Source organism: Vitis riparia, chromosome 8, assembly GCF_004353265.1.
Source record: "Vitis riparia cultivar Riparia Gloire de Montpellier isolate 1030 chromosome 8, EGFV_Vit.rip_1.0, whole genome shotgun sequence".
In the NCBI taxonomy this organism is placed as follows: Eukaryota; Viridiplantae; Streptophyta; class Magnoliopsida; order Vitales; family Vitaceae; genus Vitis; species Vitis riparia.
Window position 1 is genome coordinate 16,490,112 of NC_048438.1, and position 16,330 is coordinate 16,506,441.

General features: G+C 33.6%; 2 protein-coding genes and 1 pseudogene across 4 annotated transcripts; all 3 read left to right on the forward strand.

Annotated features, from left to right (window-relative positions):
- Window positions 1-207: 207 nt before the first annotated feature.
- Window positions 208-1,355, forward strand: LOC117920451 (chlorophyll a-b binding protein CP29.1, chloroplastic-like). The gene is made up of 2 exons (XM_034837990.1): window positions 208-774; window positions 861-1,355. The coding sequence occupies exons 1-2, from the start codon at window positions 271-273 to the stop codon at window positions 1,221-1,223; spliced, it is 867 nt and encodes a 288-aa protein (XP_034693881.1). The 5' UTR covers window positions 208-270; the 3' UTR covers window positions 1,224-1,355.
- Window positions 1,356-2,644: 1,289 nt separating this feature from the next.
- Window positions 2,645-3,475, forward strand: LOC117920661 (annotated as a pseudogene).
- A 6,654-nt stretch (window positions 3,476-10,129) lies between these two features.
- On the forward strand, window positions 10,130-14,576 carry LOC117919878 (high mobility group B protein 1). Of its 3 annotated transcripts, none has more exons than XM_034837159.1 (8): window positions 10,130-10,234; window positions 11,488-11,579; window positions 11,794-11,918; window positions 12,020-12,077; window positions 12,193-12,237; window positions 13,140-13,220; window positions 13,310-13,393; window positions 14,270-14,576. In XM_034837159.1, the coding sequence occupies exons 2-8, from the start codon at window positions 11,505-11,507 to the stop codon at window positions 14,309-14,311; spliced, it is 510 nt and encodes a 169-aa protein (XP_034693050.1). In that variant the 5' UTR covers window positions 10,130-10,234; window positions 11,488-11,504; the 3' UTR covers window positions 14,312-14,576. The 3 variants fall into 3 exon arrangements, with proteins under 3 accessions (XP_034693050.1, XP_034693052.1, XP_034693051.1); XM_034837161.1 differs by having other exon boundaries at window positions 14,273-14,576; XM_034837160.1 differs by having other exon boundaries at window positions 10,151-10,239.
- The last annotated feature ends 1,754 nt before the right edge of the window (window positions 14,577-16,330 follow it).

A 16,330-nucleotide genomic window follows, 5' to 3' on the forward strand; every position in this document is an offset into this window, starting at 1 on the left:
AGCCACAGAAAAAGCCACGAAACGTGCAGACCTGTGGTCATCACAAAACGGTGGGTCTCAAAAATCAGATAAGGCGAAGATAAGGCCGACGCTCCCACACCCCTCAGATGGATACGCTCCTCCAATCCAACGGCCACCAAGCCTCACCCTGGATAGACCACAAAGCCTTCACCAAACCAAATATATCCCCAGTCGAGATCCTCACACCACCACAATTCCATTCTCACTCTCTCCAACATCTCCACACCCGCCACTCCTTACACAACAGCCATGGCAACCACCACTGCCGCCGCCGCCGCTGCTACGTCCTCATTCATGGGAACACGCCTTCCCGACGTCCACTCAAACACCGGCCGCGTTCAAGCCCGATTCGGGTTCGGTCGTAAGAAAGCCCCCGCAAAGAAGGCCGCGAAGCGGGTGTCCGATCGCCCGCTATGGTTCCCGGGAGCCGTAGCTCCAGAGTGGCTGGATGGGACCTTGGTTGGAGACTACGGATTTGACCCCTTCGGTTTGGGCAAGCCCGCCGAGTACTTGCAGTACGATTACGACTCCTTGGACCAGAACTTGGCCAAGAACATCGCCGGAGACGTCATCGGAACCAGGTTCGAGGGCGGCGAGGTGAAGTCGACCCCGTTCCAGCCTTACACCGAGGTTTTTGGGCTGCAGCGGTTCCGTGAGTGCGAGCTCATTCATGGGAGGTGGGCCATGTTGGCCACACTCGGTGCTCTCGCCGTGGAGTCACTCACCGGAGTCACATGGCAAGATGCCGGAAAGGTATGTACATATTTGCGATACAGGATGTGTGGTTTTTTGGGTGGATCCTATTACTAATAATAAGGTTTGGTTGATTGATAATTCAGGTGGAGCTGATCGAAGGATCATCGTATCTAGGGCAACCACTTCCATTCTCCATGACCACATTGATCTGGATTGAAGTTCTGGTGATTGGGTACATTGAGTTCCAGAGGAATGCAGAGCTGGACCCAGAAAAGAGGCTGTACCCAGGTGGAAAGTTCTTCGACCCATTGGGATTGGCAGCTGACCCGGAGAAGAAGGCGGTCCTCCAACTGGCGGAGATCAAGCACGCTCGCCTTGCCATGATTGGTTTCCTGGGATTCGCCGTCCAGGCAGCCGTCACAGGAAAAGGCCCTCTCAACAACTGGGCCACCCATTTGAGCGACCCACTTCACACAACCATTATTGACAACGTTTTCTACTCTTAAGCTCTCCCAGTATTTCTCCCTTGTGCCAATATTTTATAATAGCTGAGATGTCGTGAGGTATCTGTATTTTCCATCTTGTAAAGAACGTAACATTCGACCCTTAAGCACAACGCTGTTGCCCTCTATTATCAATTTGCCTTCTACTAAATGGCCCAATGCCATGCTTGCTGTAGCATAGATGGAATTTGAAAACACCAACTAAAATTAAAATTTCAATATTAATAACTTACAATTAACAATCTTGGTCCAAATATTGAGATCCCTTGCATAATTATGGATAACACAACTAATGTGATCCACTAAACCTGAATTAAGATTTTCGATTCAAGTGCTTAACAAATGCAACTATTTTTTATTTTTTATTATTTTATATATATATATATACATAATATTCTTATTTTTTGTTGCAATTAATGTATGATAACTTATCATTAGGTTATATCATACTGTCTGTATAAATGTTTAAAGTCAATTCAGTGTACGATCATTTAGTATGTAATGCTTGATGTTTAGTGTCTACGGGATTTACTAAACTTGATCACAATATAATGCAAATAAAAACAGAAACAATGCAATATGTTTTGGAAAGATAAACTCACTAAATAACAACAGTATGTGTTAGAAATCCGACTTATCCTTTTTCTAACAGACTGAGGGCAAAGACTAGGAAATATACGGGCACGCAGAATTTGGGGGGAGACAGAAGAAAGGAAAAAAAAAACAGAAACAAAGACAGGTAGAAGAAACGAAAGACCATAGAGAGCAGAGTGAAAATACCCGTACAAGATCGCAGCGCTGCTCACTCCACAGGGAAAGGTCTAGAGAGAGAGAGAAAGAGAAAGAGAGAAAGCTTAGGAAAGTTGGATCGAAATTGGGGAGATTTTTCTGGGGTTTGGGGAGGTTCGCTACTACCACCCATTTTAGGGTTTCAGATATTAAGACGGTTTTTTGGAAGGAAGACTTGCGTTACGTTTTGAGTAGACTCCTGTTGTTAGGATGACCTCTCAAAACTTTAGAATAATAATTAAAAAAAAACTTAGTAAAACTTTTTATTCAATTTTTTTCCTTATTTTTTCTCCTCATAATTAAAGAATGAAGAAAATAATTTTTTAATATTTAATTTTAAAATCCTAAATATATAATACAAAACCATATTGTTATGCATTGTACTAAAAGATAAAATTCACTTCTCGCTGATCAAACAAAATCATACGGAACATTTTAGTACCAGCCTTTTCGTGCTTGTTAGGATGCAACTTTCATCTTCCATAGAACACAAAAGTTTGTTAAGTTACTAACTTTTTATCATGGTTTTAAAAATTGGATTGATCAGTCGATCACAGTTTCGTCTGATCAATTAGACTGGAAATAGGTTAAATTGGAATCGCACTGGCTGAACCGGGGTCCGACCGGTGAATCGGATGAACCGGAAAGTTCGATTAATTTTTTTTTTTTGTTTATCAGCATCAAAACGACGTCGTTTTGATGTTTCTAGCGTCAAAACGACGCCGTTTTGGAGGACCTCCTTCCAAACCCTCCCTCTTCAGCAACTGCCACCCACCCCCAACGCGCCGCGACGGGCTCCCACCGTCGGCCGTTTCACCTCAATGGCAGCCACAACTCTACTTACTCCTCCAACAATGGCAGCAAGAGCATCAAGTTCCTCAAGAAGACTCTCTTTCAGACACTAGTTCAATGCTTTCTACCAAGGTCGTCCCAAAAGGGTTTCTGGCCGTGTGCGTGGGGAAGGAGTTGAAGAGGTTCATCATCCCGATAGAGTATCTGGGTCACCAGGCAGTTGGGGTTCTGCTGAGGGAAGCCGAAGAAGAATTCGGGTTTCAGCAGGAGGGTGTGCTCAAGATCCCATGTGAAGTGGCTGTGTTTGTGAGGATCTTGAAAGTGGTGGAAGAGAAGAGAGATGTGTTCTTCCTGCATGAGTTTGGATTGAATGCAGAGAGGGAGATGATTGGTTGTTGCTCATCCTCAGATTGTGAGCTCACACCTTCTCACCATCCTCAAATGTGTAGGTGATCAGAAGATGAGAAGATCAGATCAGATTTCCTCAGATTGTTGCTTGTCCCACCCAATTAGTGATTTAAATTTCAATTTGTAATAATAAATTGGCCGAGAAGAAAAGAAATAGGCACCGGTTGTAGATCGCACAACCCCCCTCCCTTCCCTTCCCCAGCTAGTGGCAGTAGCTGCTCCAACGATTTATTTATTTATTTTTTATTTATGTTTTATTACTTTTATATTTATTATTTAATGTGTTATTTTTAATTAAATTGATCATAATTTTGATAGATATTATAAAAATTTACATAGAATTTATTTTAATAATGTATAAAATAATAAAATATAAATTTATAACGTTATCGATTTAACCGTCCATCCGACCAGTGAACAGTAAATCAATAATTTTTTCGGTTCAATAATTAATTTGATTCTGAAAACATTGTTTTATATCCCTTAAGTAATAAACACTTTACTTCTTATTCGAGGACTCCTTAAACTCAAATTCGTTAATCAGCATACAACTTCTTACTCATCCCCTTCAATTAAAAGTCTTTTTATGTCATTAAAAATATCCAAGGCTTATTATATCAACTAATTGGTGATCCAACCGTTAGTTTTTTTATTGTGGGCATGTGCCTTATTTTATTATCAATTATTAAAAGATAATTATGATGCACTTATTTTGTTATTAATTATCTTTCATTTAATTTAAAAGATAATTATGATTAATAATATTAAATGCTAAAATCCTATTAGTTAGTTAAGGAGATATTTTTTAAAATTATCGTTGATGTTGATGAAACTCAAAAAAGAAAGAAACTCTATTTTAGATTTGATGTTTTTTTTACCCAATATACATACGGTTTTCCATGCATCAAGAAACCAAGTTTTTTCTAATTTGCTATTCTCCGTAGAGAATTTTTCTTGAAGATCAATCTCATGGATCAAAATATGTTTTCTTGATTATTTATTTTATTTATGAAAAATCACAAAGTTCTAAGATTTGTGAATTAGGGTTATGATTGTTTTGCATAAATTAAATAAATCATAACATGTGGTATTAGAGCACAAGATTTACTAACTTTTGATTTTCTTCTAAAGATTATTTTATGTTTATCTTATGATATCAAATCTTTTAACAAGAATATTAAATTTATTGATATTTTTCACTTCAATTGTGATGGTATACCTTTACGAGTTGAAAGGTATGTTCTACCTTTCAAATAATTGACTATTTAATAACTATTATTGACGTGATTTCTTTTGTATCTTATTGTTTATCATTTTTTTAAGTTTGTTTCGGATCTTCTTTTAGTTTCCTCTTGTATATTTGTTGATGAAATCTTTAAGAGAATTAATTGATATATAATAAGATAAAAGTATTGCATGAAATTTTGAGTAATATATACATAAAATGTATTGCAATTATTGTATTATTATTTATGTTTATTTGATATTATGCAACTTAAATATATATTATGAATGGTTTGTTAATCACCAAAGTGACAAAACACTAAAGTTTTATGTCTATTAAATTGCATAATATTATTAAATAAATGTTAACTATCTAATTTGATATCTATATCATGAATAATTTGTTAGTCACCAACGTGGCTACATTAGAAAGTTTTCATAAAGGTCAAATTAAATAAAATTCAATTGTTGATTATTATATGATGCTATATATTAGATGACATAATGATAGGTATACATTTTTTTTTGTCACAAGTATATTGAACTTCATTGATTATAAAATCTTTAGGATTCACCCAAAGGTTGATTAGTTAATTTTATAATTATGAATATGATTGTGGTTAATTAATATACTTTATTTGATATGTTTAATATATCTAAATATGGAGAACATGTCAAGTTAGAGTATATATAATTGTCAATAATAAAATAAATAAATAAATAAAATTAAGCATTAAATTTATTTATTGTTGTACATTGTTGGATTACCCAAAAGAGAACTTCAATGTACAATTATTGTTTATGTTAATGTTAATATTTGAATATGTATTATGTATTTAATTTTATGACTCAAAATATTAATGTATAAGCGGCGTTCTATGTTTGTAGTATTTGTTCCTATTTCTCTTTATTCGCAAGTTTTGTTTGTTTTGAAATATAATGGGTTTAATTCCTTTGAGTAGTGTGAACAAGTCCAATTTCACCTAAATGTTTTAGATCTTGATTTGACACTCCCAACTAATAAGCCTGTTGCTAGTATGAATACAAGCAATATAAAACAAAGGTATTTTCATAAGGCTTGGGAAATATCAAATAGACTAAGCTTAATGTTTATGCAGATGATAGTTGCAAACAACATCAAGTCCACAATTCCCAAGATTAAAAGTGTAAAAGAATATATATATGAAATCTATGGAAGAATGGTCTTAGTCTGACTTTGTTGATAAGTCATAAGCTAAAACATTATTGGGTACATTAACCACCATGAAGTTTAATAGTTCATGTACTATGTATGAGCATGTCATTGAGATGACAAATATAATAATAAAATTTAAATCTATGGAAATTAAAGTGAATGGAAACTTCCTTGTGTAGTTCATTATAAACTCCTTGCCTTCTTGGTATGCCTTTCCAAATGGGTTACAATACTATTAAGGATAAGTGGAATGTGCATAAATTATAGCATATGCTCATTCAAGAGGAGACCAAGTTAAAGAAACAAGGAATTCATTAATTAATCTCATGGATCAACAAACATCCGAAAAGAGACCTAGAAAGAATAATGGAGATGGCAAACAAAGACTACATAAGGTTAATGTGTCATCTACTCAAATCCACAAGAAAGAACACAAGAATGATAAGTGTTATTTATGCAAAAAGCCTAAACACTATTAGAAAGATTGCCTAAAACGTAAGACATGGTTAGAAAACAAAGGTAAGCCTAGTGCTTTCGTATGTTTTGAATCAAATTTGGTAGAAATTCCTTATAATACTTGATGGATTAATTCTGGTTATATCACTCATGTTTCTAACACAATGTAGGGATTCATTACGACCCAAACCATAAATCCAAATGAAAAATTTGAATTCATGGGGAATTGAGTCAAAGTTCCAATTGAAACTATTAGAATCTATAATTTGATTTTAGATATTGGTCGGACATCATATAGATGTTTTTTTCAAACCCTTTATGTTCTTTTTATTTTTAGAAATTTAGTTTCATTGTATAAACTTGATACAACTAGATACTCTTTTAAATTTGGGAATGAATATTTCAGTTTGTTTAAACATAATCATTTCAATGGTTTTGGTGATCTATGTGATGGAATGATTATGTTTAAACAAACTGAAACATCCATTCCCACATTTAAAAGAGTATCCATTTGTATCAAGTTTAGATAGAAAAAATAAATTTCTAGAAACAGAAGGAACATAAAGGGTTTGAAAAAGATTTAAATGATGTTTAGTATCTAAAATCAAATGATAGGTTCTAATGGCTTTAACCAGAGTCTTGACTCGATTTCTCATGAAGACAAATTTTTCATTTGGATTTATGCTTTGGATCATAAAGAATCTCTGCATTGTATTGGAAATATAAGTGGTATAACTAGAATCAATCCACCAAGTATTATAAGGAACTTTTTCCAAATTTGATTCGAAACATATGAAACCACTAGACTTATCTTTCCTTTTGAACCATGCCTTGTGTTTCAGGCAATCTCTTTGATAGTGTCCAAACTTTTTGCAGAAATAACACGTATCATTCTTGTGTTCCTTTTTATGGATTTGGGAAGATGACACATTAATCTTATGTAGTCCTTGTTTGCCATTTCCATTTTTCTTTCTAGGTTTCTTTCCAACTCCTTATTGACTCATAAGATTAATTGAATGAATTCTTTGTTTCCTTAAGTTTGACCTCCTTTTGAATGAGCATATTATGCAATTCATGAACATTCCACTTATTCTTAATAGTATTGTAACCCATTTGGAATAAGGCATATCGAGAAAGTAAGAAGTTTATAATGAACTACACAATAAATTTTTCATTCACTTATTTTCCCATAATTTCAGTTTTGCTTTTATATTTGTCATCTCGGTGACAATATGGTACATAAACAGTCAAACTTCATGGTCATTAATGTACCAATTAATGTCCTAGTTGATGACTTATCAGTGTAGTTAGACTAAGATCGTTCTTCCACAAATTTCATATTTTCCTTTGTACTTTTAGTTTTAGGAATTGTGGACTTGATGTTGTTTGCTATTGTCATTTGTATAAACATTAAACTCAGTTTGTTTGATATTTTCCAAACCTTATGAAAAGACTTATGTTCTATGTTATTTGAATTAGGCATATCAATGGACTTATTGGTTAGGAGTGTTAAATCAAGATCTAGAACACCGAGGTGAAATTGGACTTGTTCACACCAGTCAAATAAATTAAGTCCATTATATTTCAAAACAAACAAAGCTTGTGAATAAAGAGAAACAAAAGTAGATACTACAAATACATAGAACGCTCATACATTAATACTTTGAGTTATAAACTTAAACACATAATACAAATTCAAATATTAACATTAACATAAACAGTAAATGTACATTGAAGTTCTCATTTGGGTGATCCAACAATGTACAACAATAAATATAATTGATGCTTGAATTTTTTTAATTGATAATTATATATACTCTACATGTTTGCTATCTTTGGATATACTAAACATATCAAATGAAGTATATCAATTAACCACGATCATGTTCATGGCTATAAAATTAACTAATCAATCTTTGGGTAATCTTTAAATATTTTATAATCAATGAACTTCAATATACTCATGACAAATTAAAAATGTATACATATTATTATGTCATCTCATATATGACATCACATAATCATGAGAATTGAATTTTATTTAATTTGAAATCTATGAAAACTTTTGAATTTGGCCACTTTGGTGACTAACAAATTATTCATACTATAGATATCAAATTAAATAAACATAATAATTATTTGATAATATTATACGATTTAATAAACATAAAGCTTTAGGGTTCTGTCACTTTGGTGATTAACAGATCATTCATAATATCCGTTGAAGTTGTATGATTTCAGTAAGTATAAAAAATAATACAATAATTGCAATAACAATAAATATTATATATATGCTTATTTACAAACTAAATACGATAAATTATTTATATAACCTCCTTTAAAATATCTATATATATATATATATATATATATATATATATATATATATATATATATATATATATATATATATCACTCAAAACTTTATGTATTCATTATGTGCATATTATGGTAAAAACGACTTCACAATAAAATAAAACAAAACTTTGTAAATAAACCAAAGCTTTATAACAAAAGGAAACCCTTTCACATTAATTATTGAATAGTCAATTATTCAAAAGGCAAAATATATAATCAATTCACAAAGATAGGCCAACACAATTGTAGTGAAGAATATCAATAAATTTAAATCTCTCATTAAAATATTTGATATCATAAAAGAGTAACATGAAACAATCTTAAGAGGAAAATCATAAGTTTGTGAACTTTGTGCTCCGATACCATATGTTAGGGCTTCTTTAATTTATGCAAAACAATTATAACCCTAATTCCCAAATTTAAATTGTTAAGGTTTCTTTTAATTTGTGCAAAACAATTATTACTTTAATTCCCACATCTTAAAATTTTGTGATTTTTCATAGGTAAAGTAAATAATAAAGAAAACATATATTGATTCATGAGATTAATTTTGAAGAGAAATTCTTTGTAAAGAAGAACAAATAGAGAAAACTTGATTTTCATCCCTTGACCCCTTTAATTTGATTGTATGTTTCTTGATGGAGAGAAAATTGCATATATGATAAAGAGATGATTAAATCTAACTAGGATCTCCTTTTTTACCTTTCATCAATGTAAACAGTTATTTAAAAAATACATCATCAATTCACCTATAAGAATTTAACACTTAATATTATTAATCCTAATTATCTTTTAAATTGAATAAAAAATAATTAATAATAAAATAAGGCACGTGGGCCATATTAAAAAAAGTAAAATCTAACAAGGTATGTTGTTTGTGGTCCTGAAAATAGTTTCATCCTCGATTGAAATTGACATTCTACCTTCAAAATTCGACAATTATTATTATTTGCCGAGGTACAACTCCTCAATAGAGTAAAGATAACAATTCTCACCTAAGGATTCAAAAAAAATAATAGAAGAAAGAAGCAAAATCAGTCTTAAGTGAAAGTAGAGAAAGCTCGAAAGACCTCATGAATGACAGAATAAGAGAAGACAGAAGCTTCAAAAAAGGATGTCAAGAGGCTTGGATTGTAATTAATGAATTAAGCCAATTGAGAAGGGAATCACCATCCGATTGAAGCAGAGTCAAGTCTCAAATTTGGTGGTACAATTTGACTCTCACAAAAGTTGAAAAATTAAGTTGTAAAATGTGGCTACAGCTGATTGAACAAGGTTGGTTTGGGCCAAGCAAGGTAGTGCTTCAATATATATGCCCCGATTAAATATTCATTACTTTCCTCCGCGTGCCACTCCCAGCCAGCTAGACAAAAACAAAAACAAAAGAGAGTAGGAGTCGCATCGCATTCTCCACTAAGTCAGATGTGAATGCCAGGGTACAACTAGGGATAGCGTGCATGGGCTCCCACGTGTGAACTTGATGGAGACAGCACACATATCTCCCTGTCATTGCCACCACAGGATCACTTGGCGGCAATTTACCGTCGTCGCTTTATTCAACTTCCCCAAAAATTCAAAAAACATAAAGAAAAAAAGAAAAGATCCCGTTGTCAAACGTCATCAACCGGCAGCAGGCGGTAAAAGAAGTCTCCTCGTCGTTGCGTGGCGACGAACTTCAACGGTTTACCGACTAGTCCGGTCGCCCTATCAAGTCCACTCAGTCGATCATACCCTATTCGATATTCTGTTTGCTTCGGTTCTCCGTTTTGGGTCTTCTCTGTTTCTCAAACAGGTAACGTGAGTTTTTTAAACCTTCAATTTCTCCTCTTTTGAAGATCTGAGGTTTTTATTTTATTTTATAGATATTTGTTGCTTATTACGAAAACTTTTTCCGTTGATTTTTTGGCGATTATTTTGGAAACGCTGGTTGTTTTCTCAAATTATTTTCTTGTTTGAATTATCGGCTTTGATTGTGAAAACTTCTGCTACTTTCTTCTGAGTTCTGATTTTGATTTGTCCTGAATACCTATTTGTTTGGTTTGTAGGATCAATATTCAATCAAATTTGTTCTTTCTTTTTTGTTTTGATAATTCATATTTGATCCTATTTTTCTTTTTCAATTATGGCATCCGTACTTCAAAGTTTCCTGTTCAATATCGTTTTTCTAGCTCTCTCTGTATCTGATGCATGCATTGACCTGTATATATCTTCTAAAATCATCAAAACTGCTAAAGAGGGTGAAAAAATTACAGTGAAAAGCTATGCAAAGCATTAAATTATTGAGGTAACCTGTTCTTGAGATTATAAATAAGTATTGGAAATTTGAGAGGTTTGGTTTATATTAATTTCTTCAATTCATTTCCAAACAAATTTTCTCAAGGCGAAGAATCCAAAATTTCCTTTTTAGTTGGTTGCTAGGGCTGTACGTGTTTCAGGTAATAAAAAATTTCATTCCATATTGTTGATTGTAAGATCAATGGGGAGTGAGCTCGATACTTTGAATGTTACTCAGTGTGTATACAGTATACATGTGTTGACTCTACTGTAATTGGAGTGTTTGATACTATTCCTACTGTTATGCATTGAAGTAAGAAGGAAAAAGTTTTCAATATCAATTTGGCATGGCAGGAAGCGTGAAAGTAGAAAAGAAAGAGTGCATAAGTCCATGAGGATTATATGAGTTATAACATAGAAAATTATGATGAAGAAATCGATATTATTCCTACTTCAACATGTTAAAACATAAATAACAAGTATAGACATTAAAAAATTCAATCTCAGCGATATCCTTAGAGACTAAAATTCACTATAAAATCCATAGAAATGACTAAAAATAAGGGAATAGTGCATTCATACACTTTTAAAAGACGGGAAACCAAACATGAAAAATGTAAAACTTGTTCACATTGGCAATAGGTCTAGGTGACTTGTCCATCGTTCATGTTGATCCACTTGTATATCTCACACTCTGTACAGGGACCTGGAATTGCTTTCAACTAATTCTCATGTGCATTTCTCCAGCTTAATAGTCTTTGTCATTTTCAGGAATTTCTCTTCTAAACATGAAGGCTGCCAAGGGTAAGGGGGCAGCAAGGAGGGACACAAAGGAAGCATTGAAGCCTACTGAAGACAGAAAGGTTAGATTGTCTATATTTTGTCTTGTGAAAAATTCTTACATTCTTTGGGGAGTTTGTTTAGTTTGAGATGACTCTATAAAGCTCTGTTCCTTGTCATGTTCTTAGCTGTCAGTTTTGTGGCTGAGTTAATGAGTTCTATTATATTTGACGGTGGATACGGTGGTTACAGGAATTTTGTAGTTATGGATCATGTATCTCTATTCTTTTCAGAAAGGTTGGGAAGCGAAAGGCTGCTGTTAAGGCAGAAAAGAGTAGCAAAAGAGCGACCATGAAAGACAAAAAGGCCATGAAAGACCCCAACAAACCAAAGAGGCCTCCCAGTGCCTTTTTTGTATTCCTGTATACATCTCCTCCTGTTTCTCAGTCAAGTTGAAATTGCTTCAACTTGTTGCAACTGAATTTTCAGATTTCCCTTGACTTACATCTTGTTAAAACTACAGTGAGGAGTTCAGAAAGGTCTTCAAAAAGGAAAATCCCAATGTGAAGGCTGTCTCAGCTGTAAGAAAGCAATGTTCTTCAAATATTTAGTTTTATAGTTTTTTTACTAGTTCTATTAGATAAATTTATTTTTGGAATAAGAAATTGATTTAGTCACTGCATTTGGCAATTGAAGGTTGGGAAAGCTGGCGGAGAGAAGTGGAAATCCTTGTCTGAGGCTGTAAGTATTTAGAGATTTTCCTCTTCCCTTTCTAAAAGTACTAGCTTGGACACATCCATTATAATGGAGGATCACAAGCCTTTTGAAATAGTTGTCTTCCACTTAGAAATCCAGTGAGGCCCTGGAAAATTTACAGTGTGTTGAAAAGAGGAGAGAAAAATAAAGAATGATGAGAAAGGAAGAGAAGGCTCAGAAGACAAAGGTTAAGGAGTTTAGTCAGCTTCCTTTATGGGAAAAAAAATGGAAGAAAAGAAAAGAGAAAAGGAATGATGGGTTCCAGGAAATTTACAGTGCGTTGAAAAGAGGAGAAAAAGATAAAACAATTAAGTGAAAGGAAGAGAACACTCAGAAGGAAAGATTGAGTATTTTCTTCATCTTCCTTTATGGAAAAAAATTGAGAGAAAAGAAAAAAGAGATGATGGATTCCACCCAAATCCCTTTTCCCATATACTTGTACTTCGTGTATAAAAAGGTGAACCAAATGTATTATTAGAGCTCCAGTGACCAATTTGTTTTGGTCTTGCACCTGCACTGTTTCAGCGACTTTAGCATTCAAAAAGAGATGGTTCTAAGGGTGCAAAGTCCATAATGGCATGGCCAAATAATTTATCACATGCCACATAGTCACATACCACTTACATAGTAGATAGTAGATAATAATGAGTCAGGTTAAAAGCACTAGATGAATAATGGTGTGAGTTGGGATAGGCTTTCACCTTTTGAGAGTGGTGTCATGGTAGAACTTTCCCATGGCTGGTATTGGTCAAGGTACTTGGTTAAGGGAAAGACTGATCTTTTAGTATGTAAGATCAGTAAGCTTTCATATATAAATTGACTCTTATAAAAAATGGCATTGATTCACTGTATTACTGACCTGAAAAATTCTTGACCTGGTTTGGAAGGAAAAAGCTCCATATGAGGCTAAAGCTGCAAAAAAGAAGGCTGAGTATGAAAAAATTATGAATGCTTACAACAAGAAGCAGGTGAACACATGCATAAGCCTTTTTCTCATCAAAGAAATGATTCTTCATTGCTGATATCACTTGCCTGACTTTCTTTTGTGTTATTGCAGGAGAGCACTGCTGATGATGGTGATGAAGAATCTGACAGGTCAAAATCTGAAGTGAACGATCAAGATGATGAGGGGAGTGCAGAGGTAATAAAACTTATCATTTGGATTGAATTAACTATCGTGTTCTTCATGTTACTGCATATGCTTGAGTAGATAAAAATAATAATAATAATAAAAATTTAAAATTTTAAAAATTAAAAAAAAAAATACTTAGATTATTATTTTTAATTTTAACTTCTTGTTTTATGATATCAAACTTGTCAAGCTGGGGTATGTTGGTTGATTATATATATATTTGTGTGTGTGTGTGTATTTGGCATTTCAATGTTAAAAATCATGGTCGAAGCAGTAGTCACTAGTGAAGGATCGTCCATATTACCTATTGAGGAAATGAAATGGGAGATACTGAGATGACATAGGAAACAGGGGTAACTGACAAAGAGTGCTCAAAATGCAATATGTGAAATAGTTTTAAAAAAATTGTGAACCCACACAGAAGCCTATATCGAGGTGTCAAAATGTATGTGAAGCTTTAAGAAAATGTATGAACACATAAATATGAAGGAATTTTATGAGAAAATTTTAGGGCCAAGTTTCTTGACATTTGGAAGTTTCAGAAACATTTTGCATTGGTGAATATTTCATTTTATGATGATTGGAAACACTAGTTGAGGACAAGCTTTGTTGATTTTTTGAAGATAGGTTTCCCATTAGTACTGGGAATGGTTTCACACTTTTACCAGGGACTAAGTTTCCCATCCACATTGGGGAAAAGAGTGGGGGCCTGGCATGACTGGTGCATGCATGTCTCTGAAATTAAACAATTAGGTCAACTATAAAAACTCTACACTACCCCATATCACAATATTGAACCTGTTTTTGTTTTTCCCATTTGACTCATCTGGCTACTTCTCATATTACTGATGCCAAGACTACTATAACTGCCTTGTGTCTCTGAAGCAGGAGGAAGAGGATGAGGAGGAGGATGATGATGAAGACTGAACTTGCATGCTTTCTGAATTGGTCATTCTGGCTGATCCAGTGCAACAATGCTGCATTCTGTATGTTAACACTTACAGTTGTGGTGCTTCTTGAAACAGGAAAAGAAGCACCTTGTGCCATTTTATCTTCTTAAGTTATTTGTACACTTTGCATCAGCTCTCTTCTTTGGTTGAATATAGTATTCTAGGTTCCCACAATGCATGTCCTGGAGTTCTGTTTGAGTTCTTATCTTCAAACGATTAAAGCCAAATACATCTTTTTATCAGGTACAGATACCAATCATGCTGTTACATATGGAGATACTACTAACTTTTGATAGACAACCTTCTAAGATCTTTTTAGCATCTTATTGAACCTTGTTGAAATGCTTCAAATATCAAAAGATGCATGGGCAAAAAAAAAAAATGGAATTGAAAATACTCTGTTTTGTCACCATCCTATGAAGTTGTTGGTAGTTAAAATTTGTGTTGTGAAGTTATTGGTTGAAATTGGTGAATAATTGTTGGGCTCTTGGTGTGTAAAATTTACTGGCCTAGAACATTGGGACACTAACATTACTGCCTCTATAGTTTAACAGAGGGCCAAACTTAAAAGGATTTTAGAATAGATTATGTTCTAGGAAGGTTTATTTCACATAATTAGGGATGTGAAAGAGGCCATGCTTGATCAAAGATTAAGATCTGGATTTTGATTATTGGTAATGGAATATGACATTAAAAAGAGTGCATGGAATATATTAACTGTAAACTAAAGATTGCAGGTATGACATATGAGTAAATGCTAAAGCAGAAAAGCCATGGTGATTGATATTGGCCAAAGACTAAATGAAATAAGCTTGGGGGGAAATATCATTTTGTGAAGTTTTTTAATAGAATTTTTGAGGACTAAAGTAATGTCAAATGCTTGGGAAATGGAGAAAAAACTTAGCGTGCTAAGCATAGAAGTAGATATTTGAAGTGATGGTCAACTGGGTGCTAATTTTGGTTAGCAGGATATAGAAACAAAAGAGCAGAGAAAACGTAAATTTGGTCAAAGGCAGAATAGAAAGAAGGGAATAATGAATGTTTACAGCCAGTTGATTATTGGAAGAGACTTTCCATTGGATTGGAATATATATACGACAAGGAAGAAGGGATGATTGAAGGAGATGTTGGTCTTAGATTTAGAGTTAGATGGACAAATGAAGCTCAATGGAGAGATGTAGATATGATGAGTGGCATGATGAAATATAGAATAAGAAATGAATGCAATAAGGGATGACTTCATTCAAATTGAAGGCATCACTAGGGTTTGGTAAGAAAGGGCAACACTATACTGCTACAATTTATTAGACGAGATGGTTCTAGATGAGCTAAATATTGAAAAGAATTTGTGCAGCTGACCCCCAGATAGTTGGCATAGAACTTTGTTAAGTTCAGTTGAACCATTAACTATAGTATTCTAAGGCATAAAACCTAGATACTTTGTTACTTATGTTGATTCCATGGAAAGTAACCATCGAATAACATGTAATAACTGTACAAAAATTTCAAATACTGAAGAGGACAGATGGACAGTAGGGGAGGCAGTTGTCAAGTCACGGAGATGGTTGGTTGGTTAATAAATACAAAACGAAGTGAAGAAATAACTATTAACAGAGATATGGCAAAGTAGAAATATTGTTGTTATTTTTATAATAATTATTATTAACAGTCAGGTCACAATGCCCTTACAAATTAGAATGAATAGACAGCTTTGGGATTAACCTAGGTATCACTGTTCCCATTGCTCAACTAGTGATTCTCTTTGATCTCCTTGTATGCAAGCTCAGCAAAAACAGAAGCAGTGCTGATGCTTATCTAGAAGTATATTTGATACGTAAGGATACTTTTCTTTTTGTCTTCTTTGTGGCCAATCGTCCATCCTTCTAACTTTTACATGTTTTTGGGATGTTTAATGATTTCATAAATCAAAATGTGAGATGCTATTGTGCATGTTCAGTTGTCTGGTTTTTGCAATCTTTTGATTCTGTTTTGAGAG

Coding starts and splice junctions, on each gene's coding strand:
- LOC117920451 (XM_034837990.1), top strand. CDS start 271: ATGGCAACCACCACTGCCGCCGCCGCCGCTGCTACGTCCTCATTCATG. Junction 775..860: donor CATGGCAAGATGCCGGAAAG/GTATGTACATAT, acceptor TTGATAATTCAG/GTGGAGCTGATCGAAGGATC.
- LOC117919878 (XM_034837159.1), top strand. CDS start 11,505: ATGAAGGCTGCCAAGGGTAAGGGGGCAGCAAGGAGGGACACAAAGGAA. Junction 13,221..13,309: donor ATGCTTACAACAAGAAGCAG/GTGAACACATGC, acceptor GTGTTATTGCAG/GAGAGCACTGCTGATGATGG. Junction 13,394..14,269: donor ATGATGAGGGGAGTGCAGAG/GTAATAAAACTT, acceptor GTGTCTCTGAAG/CAGGAGGAAGAGGATGAGGA.